General features: G+C 48.6%; 1 protein-coding gene across 4 annotated transcripts in view; it reads right to left on the bottom strand.

Annotated features, from left to right (window-relative positions):
- Positions 1-11930, bottom strand: part of LOC144602708 (uncharacterized) — a 42037-nt gene extending 30107 nt beyond the window's left edge. For 3 of the 4 annotated variants that reach the window (XM_078415840.1, XM_078415842.1, XM_078415844.1), the window contains exons 1-5: positions 11821-11930; positions 8661-9194; positions 5715-5793; positions 2995-3293; positions 689-793 (exon numbers count right to left, since the gene is read on the bottom strand). In XM_078415840.1, coding sequence (XP_078271966.1) covers positions 689-793; positions 2995-3293; positions 5715-5793; positions 8661-9194; positions 11821-11911 — 1108 coding nt within the window. In that variant the 5' untranslated portion in view covers positions 11912-11930. The remainder of the gene's footprint in view (positions 1-688; positions 794-2994; positions 3294-5714; positions 5794-8660; positions 9195-11820) is intronic. The other variant, XM_078415841.1, reaches the window with a different exon arrangement.
- Positions 11931-12182: the final 252 nt, after the last annotated feature.

Here is a 12182-nt window from a genome sequence, read left to right as displayed (position 1 = left end):
TTCTTCAAAGTTGACATACCTTGAGGAGATTTCGCAGTGGAGCGGCCAAATGTGTAGGAAAAAAACTGCAGATGCTGGTTTAAATCGAAGGTAGACACAAAATGCTGGAGTAACTCAGCGGGTCAGGCAGCATCTCGGGAGAGAAGGTAAGAAGTCTGAAGAAGGGTCTCGACCCGAAACATCACCCATTCCTTCTCTCCCGAGATGCTGCCTGACCCGCTGAGTTACTCCAGCATTTTGTGGCTACCTTCGATTTAAACCAGCATCTGCAGTTTCTTTCCTACGATCTTGACTACACTGGTCGGCACAGAATCGGTGGGCCGAAGGGGCTGGTTTCCGCGCTGTGAGTCGAACCTAAACTAAACTTTGTGACCAAGATTTGTATAATCTTGGTTTTGATTCATGGCCCCTTCCATTCACTGAGAGGGGACCTCATTGAAACGTACCGAATAGTGAAAGGCTCGGATAGAGTGGATGAGGAGAGGATGTTTCCACTAGTGGGAGAGTCCAGGACTGGAGGACGTAGCCTCAAAACTAAATGAACTTCATGCAGGAAAGAGATGAGGAGGAATTTCTTTAGTCAGAGGGTGACCCGCTGAGTTACTCCAGCATTTTGTGTCTACCTTCGATTTAAACCAGCATCTGCAGGTTTTTTTCCCTGGAAAAACAATGATGGGAAAGCACTAACCAGGTGTTGTACAGTTCTCCTCCAGCAGCGTTTCATCTTGCGAGCTTGATACTGTCAGTGTGAAGCACTGAGTTGGTTCCAGAGCATATAAGTCGCTCGTATCTGCTTCAAGATATAAAGCAAAATCGTGACAGACTGCCAACACTGCTGCCAGTGAATCACAGCAGACCACTCTACCCACCTTTTCTTTACCAGACCGAATGTTCAGTTTAGTTTGGAGATACAGCGTGGAAACAAGTCCTTCGGCCCACCCTTAAGATTATTAAGGGGTTGGACACGTTAGAGGCAGGAAACATGTTCCCAATGTTGGGGGAGTCCAGAACCAGGGGCCACAGTTTAAGAATAAGGGGTAGGCCATTTAGAACAGAGATGAGGAAAAACCTTTTTAGTCAGAGAGTTGTGAATCTGTGGAATTCTCTGCCTCAGAGGGCAGTGGAGGCCAATTCTCTGAATACATTCAAGAGAGAGCTAGATAGAGCTCTTAAGGATAGCGGAATCAGGGGGTATGGGGAGTAAGCAGGAACGGGGTACTGATTGAGAATGATCAGCCATGATCACATTGAAGGACGGTGCTGGCTCGAAGGGCCGAATGACCCACTCCTGAACCTATTGTCTATTGTCTATTGACCAGCGATCCCCTCCACATACTCGGGACAATTTTTACGTTTACCATGCCAATTAACCTACAAACCTGTAAGTCTTTGGAGTGTGGGAGGAAACCGAAGATCTCGGAGAAGACCCACACGCAGGGAGAACGTACAAATTCCCTACAGACAGCACCGGTAGTCGGGATGGAACCCGGGTCTCCGGCGCTGCATTCGCTGTAAGGCAACAACTCTACCGCCGCCGTGACCGCCCGAATGCTCAATAACTCTTCCTTCCTCCCTCCCTCCTTCAACGCTCAACACACGTTTCTTCTTAAAGGTTTAGTTTACAGATGCAACATGGATATAGGCCCTTCGGCCCACCATGCCGACCATCGATCGCCCACCCACACTAGTTCTATGTTGGCCCACTTTCACATTTACTTCACACACACAGGGGCCAGTTTTACAGAGGCCAATTCACCTGCAAACACGCATGCCATTGGAAAGCGGGAGGATTTGAGTACAGGAGTAAAGAGGTCCTTCTGCAGTTGTACAGGGCCCTGGTGAGACCACATCTGGAGTATTATGTGCAGTTTTGGATTCCTAATTTGAGGAAGGACACCCTTTCTATTGAGGCAGTGCAGCGTAGGTTCACGAGGTTAATCCCTAGGACTGTCATATGAGGAAAGATGGGAAAGACTGGGCTTGTATTCGCTGGAGTTTAGAAGGATGAGAGGGGATCTTGTAGAGACGTGTAAAATTTTGAAAGGACTGGACAAGCTCGATGCAGGAAAAATGTTCCCAATGTTAGGAGAGTCCAGAACCAGGGGCCACACACAGTCTAAGAATAAAGGGGAGGCCATTTAAAACTGAGGTGAGAAAAAACTTTTTCACCCAGAGTTGTGAATTTGTGGAATTCTCTGCCACAGAGGGCAGTGGAGGCCGATTCACTGGATGAATTTAAAAGAGTGTTAGATAGAGCTCTAGGGGCTAGTGGAATCAAGGGATGTGGGGAGAAGGCAGGCACGGGTTACTGATTGTGGATGATCAGCCATGATCACAATGAATGGCGGTGCTGCCTCGAAGGGCCAAATGGGCTCCTCCTGCACCTATTTTCTATGTTTATATGAAGCAGGCGCACCCACACGGTCACAGGGAGAACGTGCAAACTCCACACAGATAGCACCCGAGGTCAGGATCGGACCCGGGTCTCTGGGGCAGCGAGGCAGCGGTTCTACCCACTGCACCACTGCCCGACATCTAGTATAGAGATTAGAAAACAGCAGCAAAGTGGCATTTAGTACCTCTTACAATGAATGCTGGGTGACCCTCAGACTATCTTTGACTGGAGTTTATTGGTTTTACCTTGCACTAAACGTTATTCCCTTACCATGTAAATGCTTGATTGTAATTATGTACAGTGGCTCCCCGGCTGACGATGCTTCGACTTGCGATAGTACGACTTTGCGATGGTGCAAACGCCAGTGACCCGTAGCCAGCCGCCGCTCGCTTCCGGCCACGCGATCGCGCGTATTCAATGCATTTCGACGTACAATATTTTCGGTTTCCGATGGGTTACTCGGAACCGAACCCCATCGTAAGCTGGGGAGCGCCTGCGTTGTCTTTCCGCTGACTGGTTAGCACGCCTCAAAAGCTTTTCACTTGTACCTCGGTACACGTGGCAATAAGCCAAACTGAAACTGAAGTGAGGTTGGGCACCTGCAGTTGGCGTCGCAACAGGCGGCTGTGAAGAGAGATGGCCATTTTCCTGGCCGACCCCGTCGCCTGCTTCACTGGCGGCCGTTTCTCCGCCGGCACTTAAGTCGCCGAGCGCGGCGGCGCCGGTCACCGCGGCCGCGGGCTCAGGACGTGGGTCGAGGCCGTTGGCCGTCTGCTCGGTGCTCTGCCCCGCCGATGCTTCACCAGGATGTTGATCGGCCTCCAAGTCCGTGTCACTGTCATAATGCAACTGCGTCGGCTCAGCGGTGGATCGAGTCACGTTTTCCGCTTCATCGTCGCTGCAAGAAAGTTAGTGCTTGAAATCGCTCTCGGTGATAAATCAGGCCGTTGTAACAGATCGGAGGTAGACACACAAAATGCTGGAGTAACTCAGCTAGACGGGCGGCATCTCTGGAGAGAAGGGACGGGCGACGTTTCGGTTCGGGACCCTCCTCCAGAATGAACGATAAGGAGATTAGTGTATGGGGTGATCGCTGGTCGGCGTGGACTCGGTGGGCCGAAGGGCCTGTTTCCACTCTGTATCTCTAAAGTCTAAATGGGGTCATTCAAAACGATGAAAGAAATGGACGGGATCATAAACCCCGGAAACGTCCTGGTGAATCTCCTTTCCAACAGTGAAAGTGTCTCGACCCAAAACGTCACCCATTCCTTCTCTCCAGACATGTTGCCTGTCCCGCTGAGTTACGCCAGCATTTCGTGTCTATCTTTGGTGTAAACCACATCTGCGTTACTTCCTACACTTACGGATTGGAGGAGTCCTTTCGGCCCACTTTGCTTGCGGCACCTCCAAAAGATCTTAAATACTTAACTCCTCCAGCAGCACAGTGGAGAGCTGCTGCCTCACAGTGCCAGAGACCCCAGGTTCCACCCTCAACCTGAGGAGTTGCCTGTGGAGTGTTTGCACACTCTCCGTGTGATCGCGTGGGTTTCCTCCGGGTGCTCCAGCTTCCTCCCACATCCCAAGGACGTGCATGTTTTGTCTTGCTTTGTCTTGCAGTGAAGAAAGCGAATGGTATGTTGGCATTCATAGCGAGGGGATTTGAGTATACGAGCAGGGAGGTTCTGCTGCAGTTGTACAGGGCATTGGGTACTGATTGAGAGTGATCAGCCATGATCGCATTGAATGGCGGTGCTGGCTCGAAGGGCTGAATGGCCTACTCCTGCACCTATTGTCTATTGTCTATTGTCTATTGTCACACCTGGAGTATTGCATACAGTTTTGGTCTCCTAATCTGAGGGAAGACATTCTTGCCTTAGAGGGAGTACAGAGAAGGTTCACCAGATTGATTCCTGGGATGGCAGGACTTTCATATGAAGAAAGACTGGATAGACTCGGCTTGTACTCGCTGGAATTTAGAAGATTATGGGGGGATCTTATAGAAACTTACAAAATTCTTAAGGGGTTGGACAGGCTAAATGCAGGAACATTGTTCCCGATGTTGGGGAAGTCCAGAACAAGGGGTCACAGTTTAAGGATAAGGGGGAACTCTTTTAGGACCGAGATGAGAAAGTTTTTTTTCACAGAGAGTGGTGAATCTGTGGAATTCTCTGCCGCAGAAGGTAGTTGAGGCCAGTTCATTGGCTATATTTAAGAGGGAGTTAGATGTGGCCCTTGTGGCTAAAGGGATCAGGGGGTATGGAGAGAAGGCAGGTACAGGATACTGAGTTGGATGATCAGCCATGAGATGAGATGAGAACGTTTTTTCATTCGGTGTTGTGCCGAGTGACAATAAAGTTTTGTTGATGTTGTTGTTGATGTTGTTGAATGGCGGTGCAGGCTCGAAGGGCCGAATGGCCTACTCCTGCACCTATTTTCTATGTTTCTATGTCTTGTTATCTGTAAATTGCCCTGGTCGATGGTTGGCCTGGACTCCATAAACCATGGGGTCCGTTTTCATGCTGCATCTCCAAACTACCTTCCATCGCTTTGAATTACCCCATTTAGACTTTAGAGATACAGTGTGGAAGCAGGCCCTTCGGCCTGCCAAGTCCGTGGCGACCAGCGTTCACCCCACGCACTATCCCACACACTAGGGATAATCTACAATTTGAGCAAGCCAACTAACCGACAACATGTACGTCTTCGGAGTGTGGGAGGAAACCGGAGCACCCGGCGAAAACTCACGCAGGTCACGGGGGAACGTACAAACTCCGTACAGACAAGCACCCGTAATCAGGATCGGGTCTCTGGTGCTTTTTTAGATTTAGAGAAACAGCGCGAAAGCAGGCCCTTCGGCCCACCGAGTCCGCGCCGCCCAGCGATCCCCGCACATTAACACTATCTAGGGACACACACTAGGGACAATTTTTTTTACATTTACCCAGTCAATTAACCTACATACCTGTACGTCTTTGGACTGTAAGGCAACAAGTCTGCCGCAGCGCCACTATGTCACCCATTTCTTCCCATCTCACGGAAGGTATTTATTCACAAAATGCTGGAATAACTCAGCAGGTCGGGCAGCATCTCAGGAGAGAAGGAATGGGTGACGTTTCGGGTCGAAACCCTTCTTCAGACTTCTCTCCCGAGATGCTGCCCGACCTGCTGAGTTACTCCAGCATTTTGTGAATAAATACCTTCGATTTGTACCAGCATCTGCAGTTATTTTCTTATATATCTTCCCATCTCACGTAGAAATCATCTCCAATGATTCCTCTTTCCATTCCCACAACCCCAGAATATTCCATGCATTACCTACCTCTCGGGGACAATGTTCCCTGAAGGAGTTTGATACACTGACGTGCTTGGACCTTGGCAAGATCGGACAAAGAGAGATCCTGGAAATAACAAAAGGAAGGCAGATTCTCATCGTCATGCTTGTACAATCTGCAAACAAGTAACCAAGTAGTGGAAGCTCAATACTTTAAACTAAAGTAACATTTCAGGTTGAATTTACTTTAGAGATACAGCGCGGAAACAGGCTCTTCGGCCCACCGAGTTCGCACCGACCAGCGATCCCCGCACACGAACACTACCACACACGAGGGGCAATTTTTAAAAAAACATTTATACCAAGCCAATTAACCTACAAACCTGTCGGTCTTTGGAGTGTGGGAGGCAACCAAAGTTCTCGGAGAAAACCCATGCAGGTCACGGGGAGAACATACAAACTCCGTACAGACAAGCACCTGTAGCTAGGATTGAACCAAGGTCCTTGGAGCTGCAACTCTGTAAGGCAGCAACTTCCAGATGTCAACGTCTCTACATCGGCGAGACCAAAGGCAGGCTCGGCGATCGTTTCGCTCAACACCTTCGTTCAGTCCGCCTTAACCAACCTGATCTCCCGGTGGCTGAGCACTTCAACTCCCCCTCCCACTCCCAGTCTGACCTTTCTGTCATGGGCTTCAGTCTGAAGAAGGGTCTCGATCCAAAACGTCACCTATTCCTTCTCTCCTGAGATGCTGCCTGACCTGCTGAGTTACTCCAGCATTTTGTGAAATAAATATCTTCGATTTGTACCAGCATCTGCAGTTATTTTCTTACACAACCTGTACGTCTTGGTGGGTGGGGGGAAACCGGAGCACCCGCTGACAACCTACACGGTCACGGGGAGAACGTGCAAACTCCGTACAGACAGCACCCATAGTCAGGATCGAACCCGGGTCTCTGGTGCTGTCAGCACTGTAAGGCATGGTAATTGGCTTGGTACAATTGTAAATTGTCCCTAGTGTGTGTAGGATAGTGTTAATGTTTGGGTCTCGCTGGTCGGTGCGGACTCGGTGGGCAGAAAGACCTGTTTCCATGCTGCATCACTAAACTAGTCTAAATAAAACAAATTTACTTCCTTGCAACACACAACTCAACTTTAATTGAAACTTGTGTAGAAAGGAACTGCAGGTGCTAGTTTAAACCGAAGATAGACACAAAAAGCTGGAGTAACTCAGCAGGACAGGCACTAGCTCTGGAGAGAAGGAATGGGTGACATTTCGAGTCGAGACCCTTCTTCAGACTTAGGGAAAAGGGAAGCGAGAAAAATAGACGATGATGTAGAGAGATAAAGAACAATTAAGTAACGAAGAGCAAAAAAGCAACGATGGTAAAGGAAACAGGCCATTGTTAGCTGTTTGAAGGGTGAAAACGAGAAGCTGTGGCAACTTGGGTGGGGGAGGGATAGAGGAAGAGGGAATGCCGGGGTTACTTGCAGTTAGAGAAATCAATATTCATACCGCTGGGCTGGTAAGATGCCCAAGTGAAAGATGAGATGCTGTTCCTCCAATTTGCGTTTAGCCTCACTCTGACAATGGAGGAGACCGAGGACAGAAAGGTCAGTGTGGGAATGGGAAGGAGAATTAAAGTGTTTAGCTAATTGATACTTTGCTGGCTTGTATGAACTTTAGGGCTTCCGAGCGAGGATAGACTCAACATTCTGGAGTAACTCAACGGGTCAGGCAGCGTCTCTGGAGAAAAGGAATAGGTGATGTTTCGGGTCAAGACCCTTCAGTCTCTCGGTTTGGCAGGGGCAGTTCTCAGATGGAAGCAACATTTGCTTTATGAAAAGTATCAGAAACGTAGACTTCAAAATGGGACTTCGAAGAGCAAGTTGGATGAATAGCAAAAAAGGACACAAAGTGCAGAGTTGGAATAAGTCAGCGGGTCAGGTAGCTTGACGCAAAATGCCGGAGTAACTCGGCGGGACAGGCCGCATCTCTGGAGAGAAGGAATGGGTGACGTTTCAGGTCGAGGCCCTTCTTCGGAATGATTTCAGGGGAGTGGGCGGTACAGAGATAAAATGTAGTCGGAGACAGCAAGTCAGGTCAGGTAGCATCTCTGGAGAACATGGATAGATGATATTTCGGGTTGGACGAAGAAGGGTCCTGACCCAAAACCACCTGTCCATAAAATGGACACAAAATGCTGGAGTAGCTCAGTGGGATAGACGACATTTCGGGTTCGTCAAAGCGTCTCAACCTGAACCATCACGCATTCTATCTCTCCAGAGATGCTGCCTGTCCCGCTGAGCTACTCCAGCATTGTGTGTCTATCTTCAGCAATCAGATTGATTCCTGGGATGGCAGGACTTTCATATGAAGAAAGACTGGATAGACTTGGCTTGTACTCGCTGGAATTTAGAAGATTGAGGGGGGATCTTGTAGAAACTTACAAAATTCTTAAGGGGTTGGACAGGCTAGATGCAGGAAGATTGTTCCCGATGTTGGGGAAGTCCAGAACAAGGGGTCACAGTTTAAGGATAAGGGGGAAGTCTTTTAGGACCGAGATGAGAACGTTTTTTTTCACACAGAGTGGTGAATCTGTGGAATTCTCTGCCACAGAAGGTAGTTGAGGCCAGTTCATTGGCTATATTTAAGAGGGAGTTAGATGTGGCCCTTGTGGCTAAAGGGATCAGGGGGTATGGAGAGAAGGCAGGTACGGGATACTGAGTCGGATGATCAGCCATGATCATATTGAATGGCGGTGCGTACAGGCTCGAAGGGCCGAATGGCCTTCTCCTGCACCTATTTTCTATGTTTCGATGCAGTTCCCCCCGTACACATCACCGATCGCTGTTCTCCAGAGACGCTGCCTGACCCACTGCGTCGCTCCAGCATTTTTTTTTGTAAACCGGCATCTGCAGTTCCGTGTTTCTGCATCAGGTGAACGGCAATCATTTCACGGGTTAATGAAGGAAGGCGGCAAGTCTGCTTACGGGAGCCCTTCCAGGGCGTGTCGTCGTCCTCAGACTCCTTCACGTAGGCGTCGGGCTGGGTGACCCGGGCCGGCAGCCTGCGCTGGTGCGACGGGGTGGGCGAGACCACCATGGAGTCGCCGGTCAACTCCGCGTCGCTGTTCCCCTCCTCGGCGATCGGGCCGCTCTCCGCCCCCTCCTCCGGGCGCTCGGCCCCCGCGCGCACCCTGGCCTGGGTGAGCACGGACTCCGAGCCGGTCTCGGAGCCGGAGTCGGAGTCTTGCGCGGCGGGCGGCAGCACGTGGTACTGGCAGGCCACGTCCCCGAACAGGAAGAGGTCGCCGTCGCTGATGTCGTAGCGGACGTGCGGCTTGAGGAAGACCTTCTTCCGCCAGGTGCTGTTGAGGCTGTCGCAGTCGCGGATCACGTGAGATTCTCCTTCGACCTCGATCACCGCGTGCCGCCTGGACACAGACTGCACTGGGATCTGAATGTGGCAGTTCTCATCACGACCGATCACATTAAGACCTTCGAACACCATAAATTCGACAAGAGCTAAGGGAACAAAATTGAAACAGCTTTAGTTTAGGGATACAGCGCGGAAACAGGCCCTTTCGGCCCACCGGGTCCATACCGACCAGCGATCCCCGCACATTAACACTATCCTACACCCACTAGGAACAATTTTTACATTACAAACCTGTACTAGGCTCTACAAAACTCTTTGGAGTGTGGGAGGAAACCGAAGATCTCAGAGAAAACCCACGCAGGTCACGGGAAGAACGTGCAAACTCCGTACAGACAGCACCTGTAGTCTGGATTGAACCCGGGTCTCCGGAGCTGCATTCACTGTAAGGCAGCAACTCTGCCGCTGCGCCAGATTCATTTGTGGACGCACATCAGTCTAGTTTATTGTCACGTGAACCGGGGTACAGTGACGAGCTTTGGTTACGTGCTAACCAGGCAGCAGAAAGACAATACATGATTACAATCGGGCCACGTATAGATACATGATAAGGGAATCACGGTTACTGCAAGGTAAAGCCAGTAAAGTCCGAACAAGGATAGTCCGAGGGTCATCATGAGGTAGATAGTAGTTCAGGACTGCTCTCTGGTTGTGGTAGAATGATTCAGTTGCCTGATAACAGCTGGGAAGAAGCTGTCCCTGAATCTGGAGCTCAGTGTTTTCACACTTCTGTGCCTTTTGCCCGATGGGAGAGGGGAGAAGAGAGAGTTGCATGGGTGCACATGTACAAGCACCTTGTTAACTGTTGGTCACAAATCTAATGCTTTCCCAAGATCCTGGGAAATGCTGGACTATGGTTTCACAAGCAAGAGACACCCATTGAGAGCACCTTGAGGTTGTTAGAAATTCAGAAATCGGAGGTGCTAAGGAACTTGGGTGTGTTGATGCAGGATTACCAAAAAGTTAAATTTTCCAGTTGAATGCAAATGTAATGCTAGCATATATTTTGAGATGGCTGGAATACATATATATATATTTGTGTGTGTGTGTGTATTTATATATGTGTATATATGCATATACACATGTACATATATATGAATGAATACGTTTATTGGCCAAGTATGTGCATATACAAGGAATGTGCCTTGGTGCTCCGCTCACAAATGACAACACAAACATACAGTTAACAATTAAGAATAAAGCATAAACACATCAAAACAATAAGGATACAACATTACGGTCTAAACATGTGAGTGAAAATAAACCAGAGCAAAAAAGAGACTAGACTTTGGTTATTAGGTAGAACTACTACTCGTGGAAAAAAAACTGTTTTTATGTGTATATTTATATACACGCATATACATATGGTAGACACAAAATGCTGGAGTAACTCAGCAGGACAGGCAGCATCTCTGGATTGATGTTTCGGGTCGAGACCTTTCTTCAGAGTCGACCCAAAATGTCACCTACTCCTTCACCTGTAGTTCCCAGCATCTGCAGTTCCTTCCTACACATATATATCTGACATATATATATCTGACATATATATATATATAAAATATACACATATATGTATATATATACGCACGTACGTGTGCATGTATATCATTGGAATATTTTTAAAGCAGAGATTGATTCTTGATTAGTATGGATGTCAGGGGTCAGAGAAGGCAGGAGAATGGGGTTAGGAGAGAGAGATAGATCAGCCGTCTAGAAAAGACCACTCTGTAAGAGTGAAGGAGATTATTTGGAGGCCAAAGGAGCAGGTTTCAGAGAAAATTAGTCAAGAGGGTGGTGAATCTGTAGAATTCTTTGCCACAGAAGGCCGTGGAGGCCAAGTCAGTGGATATTTTTTAAGGCAGAGATAGATTCTTGAATATTACGGGTGTCAGAGGTTATGGGGAGAAGGCAGGAGAATGGGGTTAGGATGGGAGAGATCAGCCCTGATTGAATGGCGGAGGTGACTTGATGGGCAAATGGCCTAATTCTGCTCCTATCACTTATGGCCTTATACATAGACATATACACACACACGTGTGTGCGTGTATATATATATATATATATATATAGGAAAATAACTGCAGATGCTGGTACAAATCAAAAGTGTCACAAAATGCTGGAGTACAAATCGAAGGTATCCATGCTGAGATATTCCAGCATGGGATATATACACGCATTCTTCGGTCTGAAGAAGGGTTTCGACCCGAAACGTCACCCATTCCTTCTCTCCTGAGATGCTGCCTGACCTGCTGAGTTACTCCAGCATTTTGTGAATAAATACCTTCGATTTGTACCAGCATCTGCAGTTATTTTCTTATATACATGCATATATATACACATATATACATCTATATATATATATGCATATATACATACATATATATATATATGCATATATACATACATATATACATCGATATATATATATGCATATATATAGATATATACATACACACATATATATATATATATATATATACGCATATACATATACACATACACATGTATATATGCACACACATATATATATACACACAAGCACATACATGTATATAATATATGCATACACACATTTATTATATTTTTCGTTTATTATAGTGATTGCAGAGTACAATGTTCTGTTGTGCAAGTAGGAGTTGCATTGCTCTGTCTGGGGCATATGGCAATAGGCCACACTCTCGCTGTGGGTGATCAGTGCAGCGGCCCCTCACTCACCAGACTCGGCCTTCAGGCTGCCCGTGAGGATCCTGAGGCGGCCGCGGGGATCCCGCTGGTCGGGGTCCCACAGGAGCTGTGTCTCCTCCATGGCGCAGCTGCCGCGGCCGCTCCGACTGCCGGAGCCCCGCCCCCCCCGCAAGCCTCTTTAAACCCTCCGGCTCCTCCCCATTGCGCAGGCGCGTGATCCCCGCCTGCGGTTGGCCAGCGCCCCCATCCAGCACGCGACCCACCCGCTTCCGATTGGTCCGTCCCCAACATCCCGCCTCTCCCGCTGCGAGCATGCGCAATAGCCGCCGCCCTCCGCCGTGTCCCGCCCTCCCCAGACGCCGAATGGACGCGACGCCCGTCCATCAGACGCG

This window comes from Rhinoraja longicauda, chromosome 19, assembly GCF_053455715.1.
Source record: "Rhinoraja longicauda isolate Sanriku21f chromosome 19, sRhiLon1.1, whole genome shotgun sequence".
NCBI classification, from domain to species: Eukaryota; Metazoa; Chordata; class Chondrichthyes; order Rajiformes; family Arhynchobatidae; genus Rhinoraja; species Rhinoraja longicauda.
The sequence above is the reverse complement of the archived record's forward strand: the minus strand, read 5'-3'. Positions and strand labels throughout refer to the sequence as shown.